The 25,871-nt window shown below is 40.7% G+C and overlaps 1 protein-coding gene across 1 annotated transcript; it reads left to right on the top strand.

Moving 5' to 3' along the window:
- The first annotated feature begins 1,327 nt into the window (after window positions 1-1,327).
- On the top strand, window positions 1,328-23,777 carry LOC120862161 (serine protease inhibitor Kazal-type 2-like). The gene is made up of 4 exons (XM_040238282.1): window positions 1,328-1,439; window positions 2,839-2,882; window positions 11,652-11,761; window positions 23,472-23,777. The coding sequence occupies exons 1-4, from the start codon at window positions 1,385-1,387 to the stop codon at window positions 23,515-23,517; spliced, it is 255 nt and encodes an 84-aa protein (XP_040094216.1). The 5' UTR covers window positions 1,328-1,384; the 3' UTR covers window positions 23,518-23,777.
- The last annotated feature ends 2,094 nt before the right edge of the window (window positions 23,778-25,871 follow it).

Here is a 25,871-nt window from a genome sequence, read left to right as displayed (position 1 = left end):
TAAGCATTGTTCCTGAGTCTGTGCTCCGATATCAGTTTGTGTTCCTGAACATCAAAGATGAAGATGTTTATAAGCAAGTGTCTATGTTATTAATATCTGGTAACAGAAATCCCACAAAGTTGAGAAAATATTTTGGTATGAAAGCAAAAAAAAAACATATTTATGACCAAAATAAGTCATTTTAAGACCATTGTCCAAAGAATTTACATTATATATCTCAGAGAAGTATAAACACATTTCAAATTTACGCTCTGGCCTCAACAGGACACTGGCCAGAACTTCAGCCGAGCATGGTGCCTGGTGCACGGTGTCTTCTCGTCTCAGTACCCGAGGTTGCTGACATCAAGGGGTGGGCGTGTGATGGCACCAATCATTAGATTGTGGTATGTCATCTCTAGAAGGACTGATGCTGAAGCTGAAGCTCCAGTACTCTGGCCACCTGATTCAAAGAACTGACTCATTAGAAAGACCCTGATGCTGGGAAGGATTGAAGGGGGAGAAGGGGACGACAGAGGATGGCATCACTGACTCAATGGACATGAGTCTGAGCAAGCTCCAGGAGATGGTGAAGGACAGAAAAGCCTGGTATGCTGCAGTCCATGGGGTCACAAAGAGTCAGACATGACTGAGTGAGTGAACAACCACCACAAGCTCTACACCCAGCCTTTTAGACTCTGTGATGACAGAATTCTGCAGACCTCCCATCTGCTTTGCTAGCTGGCTTCTTGCGCCAATAGGATGCGTATGGGGGACACCGCAAGTCAGGGTGACAGAGGAGGGACTCACTGTTTCTTTTAGTGGTGCCCCAGCTTTGGCCCTTCACTGGCAGTGGCAGCTGGTTCCAGTCTCCAGCTTAATTTTAGAAATTACTGTATTCACTTGTTGTGGAGTTCCCTGTGTAACCCCATCCCCAACACCTACACTAGAAAAGCTTCTAGAGAGCCCTGACCTCCTTCGTTAAGTTCAGCCCCCAAACAGTTTCTGGGACGCAGAAGACGCTGAAGAACCTGGGGTTGACTGACACTCACAAGGTTATCCAGGGATCTTACAACGTTCTTGTTTGCTGCAGGGACGGGGTCGCTTTCTCCTACAGAAGGGCTGGGTGCGGGGGCAGATAGGGGGTAGGGAAGTGGGAAACTAGTAACCACCCTCCTCTACCTTACTTGCCCCACTTCCTCCATACCCTCTCCTCGCGTCCATCCTTTCCTGGCCCTCCTCCCTCCTCCAAACTGCTCTGTTCCTCCTCTTCCCCTGCCCGCCCTTCCTCCTCCTACCTGCCCTTCCTTCACAGCCCTCTGTCACGTGTCCAACCCGAGGGCGCAGTCAGTGTCGCGCGCGCAGGCGCTGGAGCGCACAGGGACCCCACCGCCGGCCAGGCAGGAGGATGGCGCTCGTGGGGCTGCGCTTGGTGCTGTTATTCTTGGTTGGGGACTCGGCAGGTAATGGTCACCAGTGGGCTTGGCAGCCAAGGGAAGCGGAAGAGTTACCTGGGGGGCGGGGAGGGGAGAGGGGGGTGTGTCTCATAGCTTCTCGGCCTTTTGATTGAGATCAAGTGTAGAGCGGGGTCTCGCTAACGACTGCCCCTCCCCGCACCCGTTACTGGCGGTTCCAGGCCCGCCGCGCGGTTGTCTAAGGACACGAACTTGGGGGTGTGCGCGGGTGACATTGTGGAGCCACAGTGTTGTTGCTTGGGCGTTTCTAGTGACCCTGCTGCCTGCTCTTTCTCCCTTAAAGCAGATTTTCTGGAGTCCAGGATCAGGAGTCGGGTTTTTATGTACCCGGGGCCCTACAGAACCTTGGCAGGAGATGAACAGGAATCAGGAATTGTGAATGCCAAGTGTGCCAGGCACTCGGGCTCATGAGAAAAGGGCCTCAGGCCAGCCAGACTTGACACCCACTTTAAAATGAAGTTAAAATGGTAACATCTAGTGGTAAGCTTTGTATTTATTATCCTGAGCAACAAAAGAAAAGAATATCGTGAATTTTTGAGTTATTTCTCTGACTTTTGGGTTCCTTTAGCCAGGAAAATTGATTTTTTATTTCTTAACTACTGTGAAGCAAGAGAGGGGAAATGGTCCCCTGATGATGGAGGGCTGTGGAGCATTTAGGGATCCTGAGGCATTAGGGAAGCCCTGGGGGCAGTAGTTAGCGTCTTCCTGCAGTCATTTTTGTGAATTAGCTGGGGCTCGCATCTCTTGGCTGGCATACCTCTGAGGGGTGTTGGTCATATGGGCTGTGGGTTCATCTTCCGCTGGCTCTGAATGTCCTGCTGCATACAGGGACCCATTCTGCGGGGACTAAAGCTGCACTAAGTTCTGTCGCAGCTCAAGTGCCATCCTATTCCTCTTGGAAGGCCCCCTCAAGGAACAGTAGGTGGACCGTGGGACATGGCCTCTTCTGTTGTTCCAAGGGTTGGGTAAGCATTCTCCCACTGAGGCTCCGGGGGGGTTCTCTCTGATCTCTAAACGTCCACTGGCTCCTCAGGAAGTGGCTGGTAGGGTGAGGGGAGAGGATCACCAACCCTGTGCATATATGTATCTGAGGAAGGCATGAGAGCCTCTTTTCTGACTTTTGTTATGTAGCTCCAAAGTCCTCTCTCAAGCAGACCTACTAGAGTGGTCAGTTATAGAACTAGTACCAAACATTTTCTGTGTGCCTGTTAAGACAGGTGCCAGAATACAACTGAATATACTTTCTAGAAGTTCTTCAAAAGCTGGACATGGGAGAGAAAGGGAGAAGGTGCAACTTGTATAAATTACAAGCTGGATTTTAAAAACCCCTTATGAAGAAGAATTGACCTTAATCGTATCCTTTAAAATGTCTGTTTTCTTCTTGCAGCCTCTTTGAATGCTCAATTTAGTCAACATTCAGAACATAGAACAGTAAGTAAGAAACCACTTTTACTGTTTCTACTAATACAATGAAGCCCACAAAGGTTGGAGTTGGAGACTGGTTTTCAGGTCTGACCTGCCACTTTGGAAACAGTTGACTGAATCTTTAGAAATCAGATTATCAGAAAGGCTTTTTGATACAATGTAAATTTTGGTTGAAAAAGGCTCAGTCTTGGGACTTCCCTGGTGGTCCAGTAGCTAAGACTTAGAGTTCCCAATGCAGGGAGCCAGGGTTGGATTCCTGGTCAGGGAAACGCATGCCGTAACTAAGAGGCTGCATGTCACAAACAAGATCCCATATGCCGCAACCTGGCACAACCAAATAAATAAATAAATAACTTTAAAAAAGAAAGGAAACAGCTCAGACCTTGGGAACCTCAGGGCTTTATTTCCTTTGATGATTCAGAAGGTCCTGGGCCTAATATACGCTCTACAAAACATTTTATGTATATTAATAAATTAGATTGTGTGAAAGTAAAGGAAGACCAACCAAATGAGAACAAGAAAAAGGAGTTATTCAACATGTACCCCAGTGTTCATTGCAGCACTATTTACAATAGCTAAGACATGGAAGCAATCTAAATGTCCATTGACAGATGAATGAAAAAATAAGATTACACACACACACACAAACACAGAGGAATATTGCTCAGCCATAAAAAAGAATAAAATAATGCCATTTGCAGCAATATGGATAGACATAGAGATTATCATATTAAGTGAAGTAAGACAAATATCATGTGATGTCATTTAAATGTGAATCTAAACTATGACACAAATTAACCTATCAATGAAACAGAAACAGACTCAGATATGGAGAACAGGCTTGTGGTTGCCAAGTGGGAGGGGGAGGGAAGGATAAATTAGGAGTTTGGGATTAACATATACACATTCCTATATATACATATAAAACAGATAAACAAGAAGGACCTGCTGTATAGCATGGGGAACTATATTCAATATCTATTAGTGATCTATAATGGAAAAGAATCTAGAAAAGAATCACTTTGCTGTACACTGAAACTAACATAACATTGTAAATAACTATATGTCAATTATCTTAAAAAGTTAATTTTAAAAAAAAGAGCTAGTTATTCAGAGCTTGATGTAGCAAGTGAGTCAGTCATGTCACTTGTGTTTTAGCTGAGACTCAAAGGCAGAGGAGTGGTAAAGCTTTATAATGGGAAAAAGGGAAGACATCAGGTCTGCCCTGAATGAGGCTGTTGGCATGGGGAGGCTGGAGGTGGGAAACTAAAGGCAGGCATAGTATGTGAATGATTCAGAGGGCATATTTGGCTTTTTCTAATTGGGCCTAAATTGGAAGCAGGGGTAAAATTTAGGGAAAATATCAGTTGTTAATTAAGTCTTGGACATTTTGGGCCAACTGTTACATAGCTTACTGTTTGACTACCTGGATGTCACTAGAGATAGCTGTCTGATTTCTTACAAGTCTGATTCACAGCATGTTGGCTTCCTGGACTGGTTATTCTAAATAATGGGTTGGTTTCCTGGCTAGCTTGCTAAGGTTTTGGGTCATCAGTTCAGTTCAGTTCAGTCGCTCAGTTGTGTCCAACTGTTTGTGACCCCATGAATTGCAGCACGCCAGACCTCCCTGTCCATCACCAACTCCCGGAGTTCACTCAGACTCATGTCCATAGAGTCTGTGATGCCATCCAGCCATCTCATCCTCTGTCATCCCCTTCTCCTACTGCCCCCAATCCCTCCCAGCATCAGAGTCTTTTCCAGTGAGTCAACTCTTCGCATGAGGTGGCTAAAGTACTGGAGTTTCAGCTTTAGCATCATTCCTTCCAAAGAAATCCCAGGGTTGATCTCCTTCAGAATGGACTGGTTGGATCTCCTTGCAGTCCAAGGGACTCTCAAGAGTCTTCTCCAACAGCACAGTTCAAAAGCATCAATTCTTTGGCGCTCAGCCTTCTTCACAGTCCAGCTCTCCCATCCATACATGACCACAGGAAAAACCATAGCCTTGACTCGACGGACCTTAGCAAAGTAATGTCTTTGCTTTTGAATATGCTATCTAGGTTCTATTTTAATATCTGGTCCGACACTGTCCATTTTTACATGCAATCTCTGTTCTCATAATGACCTTGTAAAATAAATAGAGATGATTATTTTACATACATGGATATTGACCTCAGTGGGTAAGGTAACTGAGTATTCATGTCAGTGCAGACCGTTTCCAGGAAACCTTCCCACCCTGTTTTCTTCCTCCAAAGTAGACATAAATGCACTTTCTCCTTGTTTCCATTCAAACGATGCTGCATCATCATCATTACCATACCAGTGTAGGGGAGGAAAAAATCTCCCCTCTACCCTTCTAAGTTTTCAGCTGGGGCCTATACAACAAAGGAGAGATTAATCAGAGAAAAATAAACAAATGTTCATTAACAAGTGTATTGTGCATACACATCGGAGTCCTCAGAAATGTGTAACCCAAAGAGGTGGCTTAGAAATCTGTCTTATCTTGCATATTTAACAGAAAGCAATAAATTTGTGAAAGATATACCCAACTGATTGCAGAATTCCAGAGAATAGCAAGGAGAGATAAAAGGCCTTCTTAAAATGAGCAATCCAAAGAAATAAAGGGAAAAAAAAGAATAGGTAAGACTAGAGATTTCTTCAAGAAAATTGGAGCTATCAAGGAAATATTTCATTCAAGGATGGGGATGATAAAGGACAGAAATGGTAAGGACCTAACAAGCAGAGGAGATTAAGAAAAGGTAGCAAAAATACACAGAAGAACTATACCAAAAAATTTTAATGAGCCAGATAACCACAATGGTGTGATCACTCACCTAAAGCCAGACTGGAGTGTGAGTGAGGTCAAGTGGGCCTTAGGAAGCACTACTATGAACAAAGCTAGTGGAGGTGATGGAATTCCAGCTGTCCTAAACTATGATGCTGTTAAAGTGCTGCACTCATTAGGTCAGCAAATTTGGAATACCCAGTCTTGGCCACAGTGTTTCCACAGGACTGGAAAAGGTCAGTTTTCATTCCAGTCCCAAAGAAGGGCAATACCAAGGAATACTTCAACTACTGTACAACTGCACTTATTTCAGATGCTAACAAGGTGATGCTCAAAATCCTTCAAGATTGGCTTCAACAGTACATGAACCAAGAACTTCCAGATGTACAAGTTGGGTTTAGAAAAGGTAGAGGAACCAGAGTTCAAATTGCCAACATTCGTTGGCTCATGAAGAAAGCAAGGGAGTTTCAAAAAACTTCTGCCTCATTGACTACACTAAAGCCTTTGACTGTGGATCACCACAAACCAAGGAAAATTCTTAGAGACAGGAGTTCCAGACCACCTTACCTGTCTCCTGAGAAACCAGTATATGGGTCAAGAAGCAACAGTTAGAACTGGAAATGGAACAACTGACTGGTTCCAAATTGGGAAAGGAGTACATAAAGGCTGAATATTGTTACCCTGCTTATTTAATTTATATGCAGAGTATATCATGTGAAATGCTGGGCTGGATGACTCACATATTGTAATCAAGATTGCCGGGCAAATATCAGCAACCTCAGATATGAGATGATACCACTCCAATGTGAAGAGAAACTAAAGAGCCCTTTGATGCGGGTGAGAGAGTAAAGTAAAAAAGCTAGCTTAAAACTCAACATTCAAAAAACTAAGATCATGGCATCTGGTCCCATCTCTTCATGACAAATAGAAGGGGGAAAAGTGGAAGCAGTGACAGGTTTTATTTTCTTGGGCTCCAAAATCACTGTGGCTGGGGACTGCAGCCATGAAATCAAAAGATGCGTGTTCCTTGGAAGGAAAGCTATGACAAATCTAGCCAGTGTGTTAAAAGCAGAGACATCACTTTGCCAACAAAGGTCCATATAGTCAAACCTATGGTTTTTCCAGTAGTCGTGTACAGATGTGAGAGTCAGATCATAAAGAAAGCTGAGTGCCAAAGAACTGATGCTTTCAAATTGTGGTGCTGGAGAAGACTCTTGAGAGTCCCTTGGACAGCAAAGAGATCAAAGCAGTAAATCCTAAAGGAAATCAACTCTGAATATTCACTGGAAGGACTGTTGCTGAACCTGAAGTTCCAATATTTTGGCCACATGATGCAAAGAGCTGACTCATTGCAAAAGACCTTGATGCTGAGAAAGATTGAAGGCAAAAGGAGAAGGAAGCGGCAGAGGATGAGATGGTTAGATAGCATCTTTGACTCAATGGACATGAATTTAAGCAAGCTCTGGGAGACAGTGAAGGACAGAAGAGACTGGCATGCTATAGTCCATGAGGTTGCAAAGAGTTGGACATAATTTAGGGACTGATTAACAATGTTTGTAGATAAATGACAGGACAAAAGAAAATTGTTTTAGGCTTCCAAGAGTGGCAAACAGTAGGAAGATAAATAATGGGAGGAAACTAATGGAATAAAGTTTGTTTGCAGGTTCTTTAGGTGCCATTTCTGGGCTGATAAGAAACCAGAATCATTTCTAGTAAATGAGAATTTATATTCTGCCTTTAGGCAGAAAAGGGGAAGTCAAAACTGCATGTTGACTGCCTTTAACTCCAAGTAATGTTTATGTCAAGGAGCCATATTTTGGGGTGACATAGCCTGAGTTTCTTTCAACAGTAAAGGATACCAATCAGTGTTCTAAATTCTTTATATAGAATCACTCACTTAATCTTTTACAGCACTAACAGTGGGTACTATTCTTATCTCTCTGGCCAAGGTCACATGGAAATGGTGGAACTGTAGTTCCAATCTAGGCATCTGACTCCAGATCCAGTGCTTTTAATTACCCCATCATAGCAATGAATTGTAATTGTCTGTCTCTTCCTAGTAAACTGTATATTTTGTGATGTCTTATTGTTTGGTGCCAGATTTTCAGCACTTAATGGGGACCTGTCAGGAAGCATTTAACAGGAGGCTTCTTGTGTGCTGTTTTGGATCTGTCATGAATCCTCTGTTCCTCATTAATTCCTGAATATTCGGGAATTAAGAGGAGTGGCAAACCACTCCTGGGGCTGAGAAATGCATGCATTTCCTTGTTAGTTTTTCCATACGGTGATAAGTAACTATTTACGACCCTCTTCCTTTTTATGAACCATACAGTAAAAGTGATTATTTACAACCCTCTCTCTTTGATATGGATTGCCTTATGTTTCCTTGATAATTTGTAAGTCTGGACTTTTGATCTTTATCTTTGCTGAACAAAGCCACCTTGTAAGACAGTATATATACCCACACTATGTTGAATAAAACACCCTTGTTCCATCAGAGCTTGGGTCCCCGTGTCTTTCTTTCTTTTTCTCTCTCTTTCTTTCTCTCTGGCTAATTCTTTGGAGCACAGAAGCCCGCTGAGCTCACTTTCTTGCCCGGGCTTGCAAGACCCTCGAGAGGGCGCCCTGTGCCTACGTGAAGCAGTGCAAGCTCCGTGTCAAGGGCTTTATTGGTTTTCTGTGTAAACCAAGGAATATCAGCCTCTTTCTCTCTCTCTTTTACTTTCTTATCGTTGACTCCAGACCACCAGATTCTGGTCCATTAAAGGACCTCAACAGGTACCCGATAATATTTTTGCTCAGATGACTCAGTTTTTCTTGGGTTTGAATTTCTTTCAGAAAATGGGGATAATAACAGTGAAAATTCACTCTGCCATCCTCCATTTAAGCAACTCACAAATGACCCTGTCCTTTCTCTCTGAATAATGTCCACAGGAGACTGATCACTGACTGGTTGTAGATTACTATCTTGTATGACTCCTCTCCTATAAAGTGGACTATTTCCCATCAGTGGAGTTATATTTTCACCAAGACTCAAGTGGCTATGTTCACAAGCCCCTTATGAGAGTTTCCAGTCTTATTTTAATTAAAAATGTAAAGACAGTATAAACATGATTATAAAGAAATAAAGCCATTTATATGAGAACTGTGTCAAATACTTTTGAGACTTGCTAAAAGACAAATTCTAAAACAAAATATTTGCTCTTGAACTAGATGTAGGTAAAACCTTGGAAGGAAAGTTACGACCAACCTAGATAGCATATTCAAAAGCAGAGATATTACTTTGCCAACAAAGTCTGTCTAGTCAAGGCTATGGTTTTTCCAGTAGTCATGTATGGATGTGAGAGTTGGACTGTGAAGAAGGCTGAGCACTGAAGAATTGATGCTTTTGAACTGTGGTGTTGGAGAAAACTCTTGACAGTCCCTTGAACTGCAAGGAGATCCAACCAGTCCATTCTAAAGGAGATCAGTCCTGGGTGTTCTTTGGAAGGAATGATGCTAAAGCTGAAACTCCAGTACTTTGGCCACCTCATGCGAAGAGTTGACTCATTAGAAACGACTCTGATGCTGGGAGGGATTGGGGGCAGGAGAAGGGGACGACAGAGGATGAGATGACTGGATGGCATCACCGACTCGATGGACATGAGTTTGAGTGAACTCCGGGAGTCTGTGATGGACAGGGAGGCCTGGAGTGCTGCAGTTCATGGGGTCACAAAGAGACATGACTGAGCGACTGAACTGAACTGACAACTGAAAACAATAGTAAATAATTAGGGAATTGTTTTTTAATTGTACATTGCCTTGTTGTAACAATGTCTCTAAATTCTTGCCATATTTAAAAGTGAGTAGTTTTACCCCCAGGAAATATGTATACTGTCATTTTGATTCTCATGACCAGGGAGTTGTTGCTGGCATCTAGTAGATAAAGAACAAAGACAATACTAAAACATCCTACAATGTACAGGACAACCTCACACAGCAAAGAATTATCTGGTCCAAAATATGAGTGCAATTGAGAAATCCCTTCTAAACAAAACAAAACAAGAAATCGTAGGTGATTTATTATGGGTATGATTTTTGCAGTGATAGTACATAGAACTCAATTAGTTGAAACATTAATAGGAAAAGTCTTAGGTCTGGTGTCAGGTAGGATTAGATTCAGCTGCAAGTAACATGGATTCAAAATAACAGCTCACAGAGCTGCCATCTTAGGATGCGGCCTTTGTCATCCTGGTCTATAAAGGGAAGGGTTTCATGCACCCAAGAACAGGATAGAGGAATGGACAAAGGAGACTAAAAATTAGGGGAAGCAGAGGACAGGCTCAATTTTCCTTTAAAGGAGGCCCTCATAAGCTACTATACAATAATCCCATTTGTATCTGGTCAGCCTAGTCTTGATCATGTGGTCATACCTAGCTGCAAGGGAGGTTCTCTTAGTGTAAGTGGTATTACCCCTGGCCCTGTGTCTTGTCATTGTCTTACATCAAAAAGATTGGCAATCCTATTTTCTTTTATGTTTTAAGAGAAAATGCTTAGGGTATGTATTTTTTGTTATTGTTTCCCTGCTTTAATTGACTTTTTCAATAAAATGACCAATTACAAGTCATCCTAATCTCATTGGAAAAAGGGTATCTAGTCTCCTGTGGAAGCTGTCCTGGAAGCCATCATCTTAGTGAGCCTAGAGCAGGAAGAGCACATCAGGCTCCTAGAAGGAGATAGAAGGCTGAACAGAGGATGGAAAGGGTTAAAAGTTTTTCTGTAGTTCAGAGTTTGGCCAATGCCCTGTCCTACTTAGGTCTTTATGAATCCATATAATATGAAGAAAAAGGTATATTTCATTTATTCAGAATACTAAACACTTGTTCTGAAGTGAGGAAAGATGATCACTATTACTAAAACAAAACAAATACAGCAGGTCATACATCCAACCTGTCGTTAGAGTGAGCCTCTGCACGCTATGGTGTGACCACTGTGACCAGTTCTAGTCCTGGTTCTGCTGGAGACTAGAGGTTATGAGCAAGACATATTACCTCTCTGGCCTCAATTCCATTGAATCTGAGGGTTGAGTTCCATGATCCAGTATCAGTTTGTAAGGGCTGCTGTAATAAAGTCACAAACTGGGTAACTTGAACAACAGAAATGGGTTGTCTCACAGTTCTCAAGGCTGAATGTGCAAATTCAAGGTGTCAACAGGGTTTGTTCCTTCTAAGGGCTGGGAAGAAGAATCTGTTCCATTCCTCTCTCCCAGTATCGGGTAGTCTCGGGCATTCCTTGTCTTGTAAATGGCATTCTCTTGGTGTCTTCACATGATTTTCTCTGTGGGTGTGACTCTGTTTCCAAACTTTCCCTTTTATAAGAACACCAGTCATACTAGATTAGGACCCACTCTCCTAAACTTATTTTTACATAATTTCCTATATAAAGACCCTAATTCCATATAAGGTCACATTCTGAGGTGCTAGGGGCTAGGACTTTAACACATCTCTCTGAGTGGACACAGTTAAACCCATAACAACCCCGAAGGCTAATTCTGAACGTACTACTTTCTTTAATGATGTTGTTCAAATGCCAGTATAAAAGTCCAGAGAAAAAGATTAGATTCATGAGCATATCTGGGTGTTATGCCAAGGGATTAGGTGCAATGAAACAGGCCATTCTCATGTAGGTGGTAGTGAAGAGCAAGTTATGAAGCTGGAGGATAGATAGTTAAGTAGGTTTGGTGGCAAGTCTTGGACTTTCATTTTAAAAATCAGCCATACTGAACCTTCCTTTGAGGTCCTTTTCTTACACAGCAGATATTGATCCATTGCTTCAACACGGCATCTGATTTTTGTATTAGAAAAAACATATTTTTGTGTGGAAAAAAACAATCTTTTTGTAGGATATTTCCAGGAAATCTAGGGAAACTTAGGGCTTTGTCCTCCTCTAAACTGCTGTATGATGAGAATATCTCAAGTTATTCTCCAATTTCTGTCTTCCTTTTTCTTTTCTAGCCAAACTGCGATCAGTATAAATTACCAGGATGTCCCAGGGACTTTAGCCCTGTGTGTGGAAGCGACATGTCCACTTATCCCAACGAGTGTATTCTGTGCATGAAAATCAGGTAACAATTTTATAATATATACTAGGCACATTTTCTCTCTTGCATTTTGATTACTTAGCAAGTTGTGACTCTTCTTGGACATAAGAATCAAATGTGACATAAGTAGCTCTGTTTTAAGACTGACATTTAAAAAGACCCAGAATCTTTCAGTGTATTTTCTAGGTCAAGGTTAGAAAAAGAAGTGTGTGATTAATCAATTATAGATGAGATAATTAAGTAATGTACTATCCAGGGATGGGTAGTTTCCCAAAACTTATTTAGGATTGTAGCAGTGGTGCTGCTTGCAGCCCCATCATTCAAGTCTGTGCTGAGCACCAAGAAAGAAGACCTGGGTCTGTCATGCAGTGTCTATGGACAGTTTCAGGGTTATGAGCCAGTGTGTTTTCAGAGGAATGAAAGAAAACAAGGGAAGGAATGAGAGCTATTTCTGGGTTTTGAGGCAGATCATGGAACCGAGGTGCTGCTATGTAAAAAACCCCAGCCCATTATCAGTTCCACCCATCCTGGCATAGCAGGAAGGGGAGCAGGGATGTCCCAGACCATCAAGAATGCTTTGTCCCTCAGGAGACAGGATGGCAAAGTGGTAGGACTTAAGTGCATGTCCTCTCATGAAAACACCAAAATCACAACTGCTGAACAACCACTGACAGAAAAAACTGGAGCCAACCAAAAAAGATATTCTACATTTAAAGATAAAGAAGAAGCCACAACAAAATAGTAGCAGGCATGCTTTCATGATATAATTAAATCTCATACCCTCCAAATGGATGATCCACAAACTGGAAAATAGTTATTTTGCAGAGGTTCTCCCACAGGAGTGAGAGTTTGAGCCTCATGTCAGGCTCTGCAGCCTGGGAAGTCCAGCATCAAGATGAGGAGATTCAAGAGCATCTGGCTTTGAAGATCAGCAAGGCTTGCGTGGAGGAGCTCCACAGGACTGGAGGAACAGAGACTCCACCCTTGGAGAGAACACACAAGGTTTCACATATATTGAGTCTTAGGGCAAAGCAATGAGTCCATAGGAGCCTGAGCTGACATACCTCTGGGTCTGGGATGGTCTCCTGGGGAGGCAGGGATCAGCTGTGGCTCACTGGGGAACAAGGACACTGGTGGCAGAGACTTCATGGAACATTCATTGGCATGAGCTCTCCTAGAAGTCACCATTTTGGCAAAGATTCCTGGCCCCACCCAATAGCTGGCAGCCCCACCCATCAGCAGACAAGGTGCTTAAAGTTGTCCTGCACCAACATCTGCCTATAAATACATCCCTTGACACAGCCTGTGTACCAGAGGGACAAGACCCAACTCCACCCACCAGTGGGTAGGTGCTAGTTCCTCCCACTAGAAAGCCTGCACAAGCCCCTGGATCAACCTCATCTGCCAGGGGACAGACATCAGAAGCAAGAACTCCAGTTCTGCAATCTGAGGAATAGAGACCACAAATATGGGTAGCTAGACAAAATAAAATAGGAGAGGAATAGGTTTCAGATACAGAAACCAGAGGAAACCCCAGAGAAACAACTAAGTGAAAAGTAGAGAGAGGCAATCTGCCTGAAAAGGGATTCAGAATAATAATAATAAAGATGATCCAAGATCTCAGAAAAAGAATGGAAGCATAAATGAGAAGACATAAGAAATGTTTAATGGAGAGCTAGAAGATTTAAAGAACAAACAAACAGAGATGAATGATACAATAAGTGAAATGAAAAATACACTAGAAGGAATCAATAGCAGAATAAATAAGGCAGAAGAACAAATAAATGAGCTGGAAGACATACTGGTAGAAAACACTGCTGCAGAACAAAATAAAGAAGAATGAAAAGAATGAGACAGTCTAAGAGACCTCTGTGACAATATTAAATGCATCAATATTTTGCATTATAGGGGTCCTAGAAGGAGAAGAGAGAGAGAAAGGGCCTGAGAAAATACTTGAAGAGATAATAACCAGAAATTTCCCTAACACAGGAAAGGAAACACTCATTTAAGTCAAGGAAGTGCAGAGAGCCCCATACTGGATAAACACAAGGGGGAATATGCCAAGACACATATAAATCAAACTGATAAAAATTAAAGACAGAGGAAATAAAGGAATAAAAAGAATAAACGAAAGGAGAAAAGCAACAAATGACATACAGGAGTATCCCCATAAGATTATCACTTGATTTTTTTCAGCAAAAACTATGCAGGCCAGAAGGGAGTGTGTATTTAAAGTGATGAAAGGAGAAAACGTAGGACCAAGAATATTCTACCCAGCAAGGCTCTTATTCAGATCTGACAGAGAGATCAAAAGCTTTATAGGTAAGCAAAAGCTAAGATAATTCAGTGCCACCAAACCAGTTTTACAACAAATACTAAAGGAACTTCTCTAGATGAGAAAGAAAAGGCCACAACTAGAAACAAGAAAATTACCAATGGCAAAGCTCACCGGTAAAGGCAAACACACAGTAAAGGTAGGAAATCACCTACACACAAACGTGAAGTCAAAACAGCAGCTGCGAGGAGAGGAGAGTACAAATGCAGGGCACTGGAAATGTATTCGAAATTAAGTGACCAGCACCTTAAAACAATCCTGTATATGTCTCTGTCTATCTATCTATCTATCTATCTATCTATCTATATGGACTGATATATAAAACCTCATATAAGCACAAACCAAAAATCTACAACAGATACACACACAGAAAAAAGCAATCCAAATACAACTCTAAAGAGAACAAAAGAGGAAGGGAAGAAAAAAGAAACAACAAAAACAAACCCAAAACAATTAACAAAATGGCAATAAGACCATACATATAGATAACTGGCCACCTGATGCAAAGAACTGACTCATTGGAAAAGACCCTGATGCTGGGAAAGATTGAAGGTGGGAGGAGAAGGGAACAACAGAGGATGAGATGGTTGGATCGCATCACCGACTCAATGGACATGAGTTTGAGTAAGCTCTGGGAGCTAATGATGGACAGGGAGGCCTAGCATGCTGCAGTCCATGGGGTCACAAAGAGTCGGACATGACTGAGTGGCTGAACTGAACTGATAGGTAATTAGCTTAAATGTAAATGGATTAAATGCTCCAACCATAAGACATAGACTGGTGGAATGGATTTTTAAAAAAAGTGCCATATACATGCTGTCTACCAGAGACTCATTTCAGATACAAGAACACATACAGACTGTAAGGGAGGGTATGGAAAAAGGTATTTCATACAAATGGGAAGCAAAGGAAAGCTAGAGTAGCAGTACTTATGTAAGACAAAATAGACTGTAAAATAAAGACTGTTCAAAGAGACAAAGAAGGACACTACATAATGATCAAGGGATCAATCCAAGAAGACATAACAACTGTAAATATATATGTATCCAACATAAGAGCATCTCAATATATAAAGCAAATGCTTACAGCCATAAAAGGAGAAAAGGGAGTTGGAGAAAAGTTCCACCTACACTGTTGGTTCACAGTTCACGTATTGCTGAAGCCTGGCTTGGACAATTTTGAGCATTACTTTACTAGCATGTGAAATGAGTGCAACTGTGCGGTAGTTTGAGCATTCTTTGGCATTGCCTTTCTTTGGGATTGGAATGAAAACTGACCTTTTCCAGTCCTGTGGCCACTGCTGAGTTTTCCAAATTTGCTGGCATATTGAGTGCAGCACTTTCACAGCATCATCTTTCAGGATTTGAAACAGCTCAACTGGAATTCCATCACCTCTACTAGCTTTGTTCATAGTGATGCTTTCTAAGGCCCACTTGACTTCACATTCCAAGATGTCTGGCTCTAGATTAGTGATCACATCATCATGATTATCTGGGTCGTGAAGATCTTTTTTGTACAGTTCTTCCGTGTATTCTTGCCACCTCTTCTTAATATCTTCTGCTTCTGTTAGGTCCATACCATTTCTGTCCTTTATCAAGCCTGTGATGCTTTTGAACTGTGGTGTTGGAGAAGACTCTTGAGAGTCCCTTGGACTGCAAGGAGATCCAACCAGTCCATTCTGAAGGAGATCAACCCTGGGATTTCTTTGGAAGGAATGATGCTAAAGCTGAAACTCCAGTACTTTGGCCACCTCATGCAAAGAGTGGACTCATTGGAGAAGACTTTGATGCTGGGGGGGATTGGGGGCAGGAAGAAAAGGGGATGACCGAGGATGAGATGGCTGGATGGCATCACTGACTCGATGGACGTGAGTCTGAGTGAACTCCGGGAGATGGTGATGGACAGGGAGGCCTGGCATGCTTCGATTCATGGGGTTGTAAAGAGTTGGACACGACTGAGTGACTGAACTGAACTGAACTGAACACTGTTGGTGGAAATGTAAATTGATACAGCCACTATGGAGTGTCCTCAAAAATATAGAAATAGAACTACCATATGATCCAGTAATCCCATTCCTGAGCATATATTTGGAGAAAACCATAATTTGAAAAGATACATGTACCCCTATGTTCACAGCAGCAATAGTCAAGACATGGAAGCAGCCTAAATAGCCCATCAACAGAGGAATGGATAAAGAAGATGTGGTATATATTCAATACTACTCAGCCATAAAAAAGAATGAAATAATGCCATTTGCAGCAACATGGATGGACCGAGAGACACAGAAAAACAAATACCATGATATCATTTATATGTACAATCTTTAAAATGATACAAATGAACTTATCTATGAAACAGAAACAGACTCACGGACTTCAAAAACAAACTTATGGTTACCAAAAGGGAAAGGTGGGGGGAGGGATAAATTAGGAGTTTGGGATTAACATATGCACACCACTATATATAAAATGGCACCCCACTCCAGTACTCTTGCTTAGAAAATCCCATGGACGGAGGAGCCTGGTAGGCTGCAGTCCATGGGGTCGCTAAGAGTTGGACATGACTGAGCAATTTCACTTTCACTTTTCACTTTCATGCATTAGAGAAGGAAATGGCAACCCACTCCAGTGTTCTTGTCTGGAGAATCCCAGGGACAGAGGAGCCTGGTAGAAGGCCGTCTATTGGGCTGCACAGAGTCAGATACGACTGAAGGACTTAGCAGTAGCAGCAACATATATAAAATAGATAATTAACAAGACCTACTGTACAGCACTGGTGGCTCAGGCGGTAAAGCATCTGCCTACAATGCAGGAGACCCAGGTTCGATCCCTGGGTTGGGAAGATCCCCTGGAGAAGGAAATGGCAACTCACTCCAGTACTATTGCCTGGAAAATCTCATGGACAAGAGGAGCCTGGGAGGCTACAGTCCATGGGGTCGCAAAGAGTTGGACACGACTGAGCGACTTCACTTTCACTTTCACTGTACAGCACAGGGAACTTCACTCAATATTCTGTAATAACCTATATGGGAGAAATAATCTTAAAAAGAATGGATATATGTATAGTATTATTTTGTAATAACCTAAAAAGAAAAATAATCACTTTGCTGTACACCTGAGACTAAAACAACATTGTAAATCAATTATACTCCAATATAAAATAAAAATTAAATAAAACAAGAATATACAAGAGTAGTTAAACTCTGTGGCAGAATATTGTGTTTTTTTAAAGTCAGAAGGTATGTACAGGCAACCTACATACCCTGCACTATTAGCTGCAAAATAGGTCTTAATAACTCTATCTGGTAGAATGCTTGGTAATAAATATATTACATCTGATTCCCTTATTGTAAAACACCTGACCAGCTCATGTGACCATGACTTCTCCTCCAATTATGCTGGTTTATATTTCAGGGGTCCATTCTTTGACCTCAGTCTTAAGTGAGTTACCTAGGTCTTCTCAAGAGTGATTTCTTGGAAATGTTAACAGTTCTCTGTGCCCTAGGGTTAGGAGAAAAATAGCAGAGTTGGGCTTTCACCCTCATTGTTTCCTAGATTTAGCTTTAAAAATGATTGTCACCCTGGAAAGAATATAATGTACAATGACATGGGTCTTTTTAATACAAATAGTGGGGCAGTTTCAATATGACAGATACTGTTTCAATATGGTGGCCGCGGGCAGGCTATCCCAAAATGTGCCACAATAGCATATTAAGTATTGTGTATTAAAGTTGCTTAAGAAAGAGCCAATGCACGAGGGACGCTTTGACCCTTCTGTCTCTCTCCCTGAAAGCAGGAAATTAATGTCATGTGAAAGATGCACTTCCTGCCTCTGAAGGTAGAAGGACACTCTTATATCAGAGATTGGGAATTTAAAGCTAAAAAGCCTGTATAAACAAACTTTGTTACTTTTGAAATTTACTACCCCAAGCCAAAACTCTGTACAGATTCTTCATTTATTAAGTACCCAAAGCGTAAGTTTCTTTGTCTTATCAATTCCTCACAAATGTATTGCTTCTTTGTCTAAAAAGAATAAAAGCTATCTGTTTTGGTCACTTATTAGGTCCCATTTCCATGAGAGCTCTGTGCACCCTGAATAAAAATTTTTCTTTTTCTCCTGTTAATCTGTCTTGTGTCCATTTTATTATTAGTCCAGCCACAAGAACTTAAGAGGGTAGAGGGAGAAATTTCTTCTACCCTGACAGTTGGTGAGCCAGGAGGAGCCTGGTTGGAACTCGCTTCCCACCCTGAGGCTACTGCAGCTGAGAGATCCTGGGCCCTCTGATAAAGACCAGCAGAAGGTAAGATTTCTTACCACCTCAGCTTCCTGGATCTCTCCCTGCAAGGTCTGGTGGAAGGGGAAGTTGGCGAGAGTTCCTTATTTCCTCTCTAAATTTAGATTAGCAGGAGAAGATACTTGTCGAGTTAGCTCCTTGTATTTAGTAACTCTCGGGAATTCTTTTCTTCTCAGAGATGGTCACTGCTTTTTGTCTCTGTTGTTTGCCATAAGGAGGAAGAACCATAGGGCAGCATGCAGGCACAGGCCCTATAAGCCTGTTGTTTGAGCTGGCCTCACAGACTGGTGAGTTAATGGTTCTCACCAGGCCTGCATCTACTTAAACAACTTTCCTGTGGGTCTTCCATATAAAACCAGATGAGATGTGTTCTTCCATCTTGTTTTATGTTCTGAGAGCTCTGCCATTTGAAAGGTGTATCTGGTGGCCAGTTGACTAGACTTAAGTTCTGAGACACAAAGTCAGTACTATCCTTGTCCGGCCATACCAGCTCTCAGGGGAGTTTGTCATGGGGTCCCTATCCATAATGGGCTGTTATTGTCTCAACTTTCATTGCCTTATTTTCTTACACTAACAATGCAAGTGAACTTTGTAATCATGTGAGAGCTATATCCTTGGAAACACCTTTTTATCTTTTGTTAAGCCATAAAAAAGACTTACTGGTTTGAGTCTGTATTTGAAATTAATATAAAATCCTACTCATCAATGGACAAAGGATTCTTTTAAAAAATAATTTATTTTTAATTGGAGGATAATTGCTTTACAGTATTGTGTTGATCTCTGCCATACATCAACATTAATCAGCCATAGGTCAAAAGATCCTTTAAGTAGGTTGTATTTAAGAGGAAAAAAATTTGAAAGTTCTCATCATAAGTAACTGTTACTTGGTACTTATGAGAGGAACAAATTGAAAGGAAAAATAAACTATAATGGTGAGCCTTAGAGAATCCTTTATTAAGATGAAAAAATAGAAATTAGACTTAAAATTAAGATCCCACATAAATTCCCCTTTTAAAAAAATCACCCACCTCCTCTACAATTCCTCAGGCCCTCCTAGGAATAACCAGGAAGTAGATTAGCTGGAAGCTTAATACAAACAATTATCAAGGAATAATAGAAACAATTTTTTTTGTCTTGTAAAACTACAAAATTAGAAATGCAACTGTAGAAATAAAATCAAGACCCACTTGTTTTTACCATTCCCAAAAGCTTACCTGTTCCACTTAAAATGCCTTCTAGATATTAAAGATCACAAAACTGTCCTGTACTTTAAAAATTATTTTAAAATAATAATTACCCTAAAGCTTATATAATCCAAAATTCCTACGAGAAAACTGAACTTAAAAGGCCTTTCTTTGGCCTTAAAGGTTATATTGTCATATCTTTGAAATGTAAACACAGCCCACCTTGCCTGAGACTAAGTTAAGCCTCGATTGGCTGAATTGGTAGAACCTGAAACCGAAAAAGAAAAGGAAAGATGCCTTTTAAAACACCAACTGCTGAAAGGATCTCTTGCCCAAATTCGAGTAAATCACACCCCTCTACAACTGCTTGTCAAGGGCAAACACAGAGCTTAAGTCCTTCTCACAAATAATAAAAGATGTTAGCCATCTCCGTGAGTAAACTTGATTTTCTAAATTCTTCAGTAATTTAATTTATACCCTTAGAGTGTGGTAAGTTAAATGATGGGTGGTCACTGGATATCTGTATCATTTCCAAAAAAGAAATGTTGGAACGTGTGGGATCTTCATTGCACCATGCGATCTTTCATTGCAGTGCACAAACTCTCCAGTTGTGGCACACAGACTCTCTAGTTGTGGTGTTTGGACTCCAGAGTACGCAGGCTCAGTAGCTGTGGCCTTAGTCACTCTGTGGCCTGTAGGATCTTAGTTCCCCAACCAGGGATTGAACCCATGTCCCCTGCATTGCAAGGAGGATTCTTAACCACTGGACCACCAGGGAGGTCCCTCTTGTGCTTTATTGAAAAATTGTGCCATGAAGTGGAGTTTATTTCTAGAAATTATGAAATATACTTATGTTTGCCAAGTCACAAAATATGGTTCACAGTTGTTTACTTCATTATTCCCCCCCAAAATTTAGATTTCAAAGGATTAATAATTCTAATTAATATATGCAGTTAAAGGTTCCAGAAATGAAAAAAAAAGTATTAAGTGTTTTGGGGTAAGAAAAGGTAAAGAGCTGCCTTTGTTAAGGAAAAGGAAAGAGATTTTGTCCTAAAGCTGGCTATTTCTAAATGTGAAAGAAAACAAGGGACAAAATGAACATAGAAAATTGCAAAAGGTTTATGAAAAAATAATCTTAAGGAATTTTATGTGTGATCAGGACTAAGACTGGAATGAGTTTAATTAAGGAATATCAAAAGTAAACTGGTACAAAATTAAAATCTGGTGTTTATTTCTGTTAAAAAGTTTTCTTGTTCAAAAGTACAAAGTTCTCTTAGATTGTTGGTCTAGTCTTAATAAGAAATTGTAAAAGAAAAAAAGTTTTCTTTACCTTTAATATATCTGTCTAGAAAACCAGATTCTATAGTCTTTATCAGGTTTTTGATCACTTAGAAGACACTCACAAAAAAACTCCTAAGTCTTTTCAATACTAAAAGAACTAAAGCTTGTTACAACTATTTAGCTTTCTGTATTTGCCAGGGACATGTTTGTCACTGATTATATGGATAGCTAAATATTGTTTCACAGTGACCAATGATCCTATTTGACCAAGTGTTTCAAAAATGTTTGATACATTTGACAAACTGCAAAATTCCAAAAAAACTCTTATTGAACTGGAAATGACTTTGGGGTTTTCCACAGGGCCCCTGGATACCTCAAAAATTTATTTTCTGTACTTATAAAAGAGCTATTAAACTAATTAGGCTTCTTTTTTATGTTAAATTACATAGGAAGCATTTATTAAGTAAATGATAAACCCTCTTAGGTTGTATTGTATGGATAAATGTTATTAACATAAATGTTCTAGAAAATAAATGAAATCCCTAAACTTTGGATATGTCATTTATGTTAGCCATAATTCTAGTTATTATCTTAGAATGATAAGTCATAGAGATAACCGAATTTTCTTATCTTTCCATTATAATGAATCAGATATTCAATAGTGGACATTTTAAAGTCATTTGTCATTTACACACAGTTACTCTTTTACTCAGATGCTTCCACAAAGGCTTTCTGCAAATGTGTTTTATTTTCAGGGAAATTCATGGGAAGAAATCTAACAAATATTCTAGAATATAGGTGTCTGATGACTTTCAAATCATACCTGGGTAAGAATTTACAGGACCCTAATGCAGCCATGAAATTAAAAGACGCTTACTCCTTGGAAGAAAAGTTATGACCAACCTAGATAGCATATTCAAAAGCAGAGACATTACTTTGCTGACTAAGTTCCATCTAGTCAAGGCTATGGTTTTTCCTGTGGTCATGTATGGATGTGAGAGTTGGACTGTGAAGAAGGCTGAGCGCCGAAGAATTGATGCGTTTGAACTGTGGTGTTGGAGAAGACTCTTGAGAGTCCCTTGGACTGCAAGGAGATCCAACCAGTCCATTCTGAAGGAGATCAGCCCTGGGATTTCTTTGGAAGGAATGATGCTGAAGCTGAAACTCCAGTACTTTGGCCACCTCATGAGAAGAGTTGACTCACTGGAAAAGACTCTGATGCTGGGAGGGATTGGGGGCAAGAGGAGAAGGGGACAACCGAGGATGAGATGGCTGGATGGCATCACGGACTTGATGGACGTGAGTCTGAGTGAACTCCGGGAGTTGGTGATGGACAGGGAGGCCTGGCGTGCTGCAGTTCATGGGGTCGCAAAGAGTCGGACACGACTGAGCAACTGAACTGAACTGAATGGAGAAATTGATGGCTTCAAAAATTTTTTAACAGAAGATCAAGTGGAACAAGAATTCACTATGAGAATAAACTGAAGAAGATAATTGTAATTTTTTATTATTTATTAAAGTGAAACATTGCTGAGTTTTAAAAATGTTTTCTCCAGATTTAAGGAAATCTTTTTGTCTTTTCTCTTAAGCTAACTATGACTTAGAGCAATTTGGTCCACTATACATTTGCAAGCAGCACTGAAACATTTCAGAAGTCAGAAACTCTCAGTGAGTATTCTTTTTTCTTGGCAATACAGTTATTTGCATAAGTTCAGTAAGAATCTGCTTTTCTTATAACACAATTGGAAACATTGATTACAGTATCAGAGCTTTGACTGGAATGTCATATTGGTGAGAGACATGCATAGACTCAGATATGACCAGATAGCTTTGAGGAACTAAGGTTGACTTTATGGAGCTAACAAAACCCTTTGGAAAAACAGCCTAGAATCTTACTTTCAGGTTTCCCAGCAGCCTTACCAGGTAAGGTAGGTCATTTCCTGGGACCTTTAGGAAACAGTGTATTTTGGAGTCTTGTGTGAAGAGAGGAATTCATCCAAATCTATATCTATTGCAGACAAAGTGTTACTGAATGCTTGGCTTGGCTTCTTATCCTTGAGAGGGTAGTAAAAATTCAATCTGAAGTTCCTCATAAAAAGTTCCAGTAAAGCAGATTTAAGAGAGTCTATGTGGTCAATCACTATTCTTGCTGTACTTATGTAAACAACCAGGCCAAGTTTATTGGATCTAGACTTATTTTATGAAAAAATTAGTCTGATTTGGCCATCTTTGGTAATAATTGTAGAAAGAAAATTATCTTCCAGCAGAAACTATAATACATACTATAAAACAGATTTTAGTTCTGTTCATGGTCTTTGAGGTTTTTGTTATTTACTACCGTGAGCAGAAACTTACAGATTCTTTACTAGTTTTAAGCAGCCAAAGCCTAAGTTTCTTTGTCCTCTTTAATTCCTCACAAATGTATTGTTTGTCTAAAAAGTAAAAACTATAAAAGCTCTATGCTTTGGTCACTTATTAAGTCTCATTTCTATGAGACCTCCATGCACAAGAATTAAAATTGCTTTTCTTCCTGGGAATCTGTCTTGGGTTCATTTTATTTTTATTCCAGCCACAAGATCTCAGGACAGTTGCAGGGAGGGATTTAATAATAATGTGTTTTTATGGTTGTTCAATTTGCAGGGATGATGGTCATGATATTAAAATAATCCGAAGTGGACCATGCTGATGGAGCCGTTCACAGAAGAGGAATTGGAGAAACCACCTTCCACTGCACACTAAATGAACTTCATTTCCCGCTTTTCTCTTTTCCTGTATTTCTTTGCATGAGATTTTCTGAGATGAGTTGTGTAAGAGGGCTATGATTGATAAAACAACTACAAAATCCTCGTATTTGGCTTTTGTCCTTTTACTTAAGTTTATTGCCCCAGATGACCTATGCATTGCTTTATTTAGTTGGAATAAAATCAGCACTGTATTTAATCACCACTGTTAGCTATCGACTATCCATTCTCACTCAGCATCCTCATGTGGATCTTTTCCTCTCAAGCAAGGGTGAATTTCACTAAGGGAGAAGTGGAGTCATTTTCTAGAGGGCAAGGTTTATTCTTCTTCATTCTTCTAAATCTTGAAAGTACAATGTATGTGTAGCTGGTACAGCATTCTGCACAAAGCAAATAATATGATATACTGGAGTATATAATATGATATACTTTAGCCAGAGTTGGTAAAGTTAAAGAATCATCAGAAGACACAAAATACAAAAAGATAATCTCCTTTCAGTACAATTTTCCTTCAGGATTAATGCAGGAAATTGCTTTTTCCCTTCTTTGAGAGCAATGATTCTCAACCCTGGGTGAATTTTCCCCAGAGGACCTTTGGAACTATACAGGCATTTTGGGTGTCACAACTTGAATGGTAGATGATCCTGACATCTAGTGGGCAGAAGCCAGGGATGCTGCCAAACACATCCAGCTCACACAACAAAGAAATTTTCCATCCAAAATGTCAGTTGTTCAGTTGCTAACTTATGGCCGACTCTTTGCAACCCCATGGACTGCAGCACACCAGGCTTCTCTGTCCTTATCTCCCAGAGTTTGCTCAAACTCATGCCCATTGAATCGGTGATGCCATCCAACCATCTCATCCTTTGTCATCCCCTTCTCTGGCCTTCAATCTTTCCCAGTATCAGGGCCTTTCCAATGAGTTGGCTCTTCAAGTCAGGTGACCAAAGTATTGGAATTTCAGCTTTAGCATTAGTCTTTCCAATGAGTATTCACGGTTGATTTCCTTTAGGATTGACTGGTTTGATCTCCTTGTTGTCCAAGGGACTCTCAAGAGTCTTCTCCAGTACCACAATTCAAAAGCATCAATTCTTTGCCATTCAGCTTTCTTTATGGTCCAATTCTCACATCCATATATGACTACTGGAAAAACCATAGCTTTGGCTAGAGGGATCTTTGTCAGTAAAATAATATCTCTGCTTTTCAATATATTGTCTAGGTTTGTCATAGCTTTCTTCCAAGGAGCAAGTGTCTTTTAATTTCATGGCTCCAGTCACCATCTGCAGTGATTTTAGAGCCCAAAAAGATAAAGTATGTCTGTTTCCACTGCAGATGGTGACTGCAGCCATGAAATTAAAAGACGCTTACTCCTTGGAAGAAAAGTTATGACCAACCTAGATAGCATATTCAAAAGCAGAGACATTACTTTGCCGACTAAGGTCTGTCTAGTCAAGGCTATGGTTTTTCCTGTGGTCATGTATGGATGTGAGAGTTGGACTGTGAAGAAGGCTGAGTGCCAAAGAATTGATGCTTCTGAACTGTGGTGTTGGAGAAGACTCTTGAGAGTCCCTTGGACTGCAAGGAGATCCAACCAGTCCATTCTGAAGGAGATTAGCCCTGGGATTTCTTTGGAAGGAATGATACTAAAGCTGAAACTCCAGTACTTTGGCCACCTTATGCAAAGAGTTGACTCATTGGAAAAGACTCTGATGCTGGGAGGGATTGGGGGCAGGAGGAGAAGGGGACGACCGAAGATGAGATGGCTGGATAGCATCACTGACTCGATGGACGTGAGTCTGAGTGAACTCTGGGAGATGGTGATGGACAGGGAGGCCTGGCGTGCTGCAATTCATGGGGTCGCAGAGTCAGACAAGACTGAGTGAATGAACTGAACTGAACTGAACTGAACTTCAACATCAGTCCTTCCAATGAACACCCAGGACTGATCTCCTCTAGGATGGACTGGTTAGATCTCCTTGCAGTCCAAGGGACTCTCAAGAGTCTTCTCCAACACCACAGTTCAAAAGAATCAATTCTTTGGTGCTCAGCTTTCTTTATGGTCTAACTCTCACATTCATACATGACCACAGCTTTGACCATATGGACCTTTCTGTAAAGTAATGTTTCTGCTTTTTAATATGCTATCTAGGTTGGTCATAGCTTTTCTTCCAAGGAGCAAGCATCTTTTAATTTCATGGCTGCAGTCACCATCTGCAGTGATTTTGGAATCCAAGAAAATAAAGTCTGTCACTGTTTCCATTGTTTTCCCATCTAGTTGCATGAAGTGATGGGACTAGAT

Source organism: Oryx dammah, unplaced genomic scaffold, assembly GCF_014754425.2.
Source record: "Oryx dammah isolate SB20612 unplaced genomic scaffold, SCBI_Odam_1.1 HiC_scaffold_3, whole genome shotgun sequence".
Classification (NCBI taxonomy): Eukaryota; Metazoa; Chordata; class Mammalia; order Artiodactyla; family Bovidae; genus Oryx; species Oryx dammah.
This window is presented reverse-complemented; position numbering and strand designations above follow the sequence as displayed.

Coding starts and splice junctions, on each gene's coding strand:
- LOC120862161 (XM_040238282.1), top strand. CDS start 1,385: ATGGCGCTCGTGGGGCTGCGCTTGGTGCTGTTATTCTTGGTTGGGGAC. Junction 2,883..11,651: donor AACATTCAGAACATAGAACA/GTAAGTAAGAAA, acceptor TTTCTTTTCTAG/CCAAACTGCGATCAGTATAA. Junction 11,762..23,471: donor ATTCTGTGCATGAAAATCAG/GTAACAATTTTA, acceptor TTCAATTTGCAG/GGATGATGGTCATGATATTA.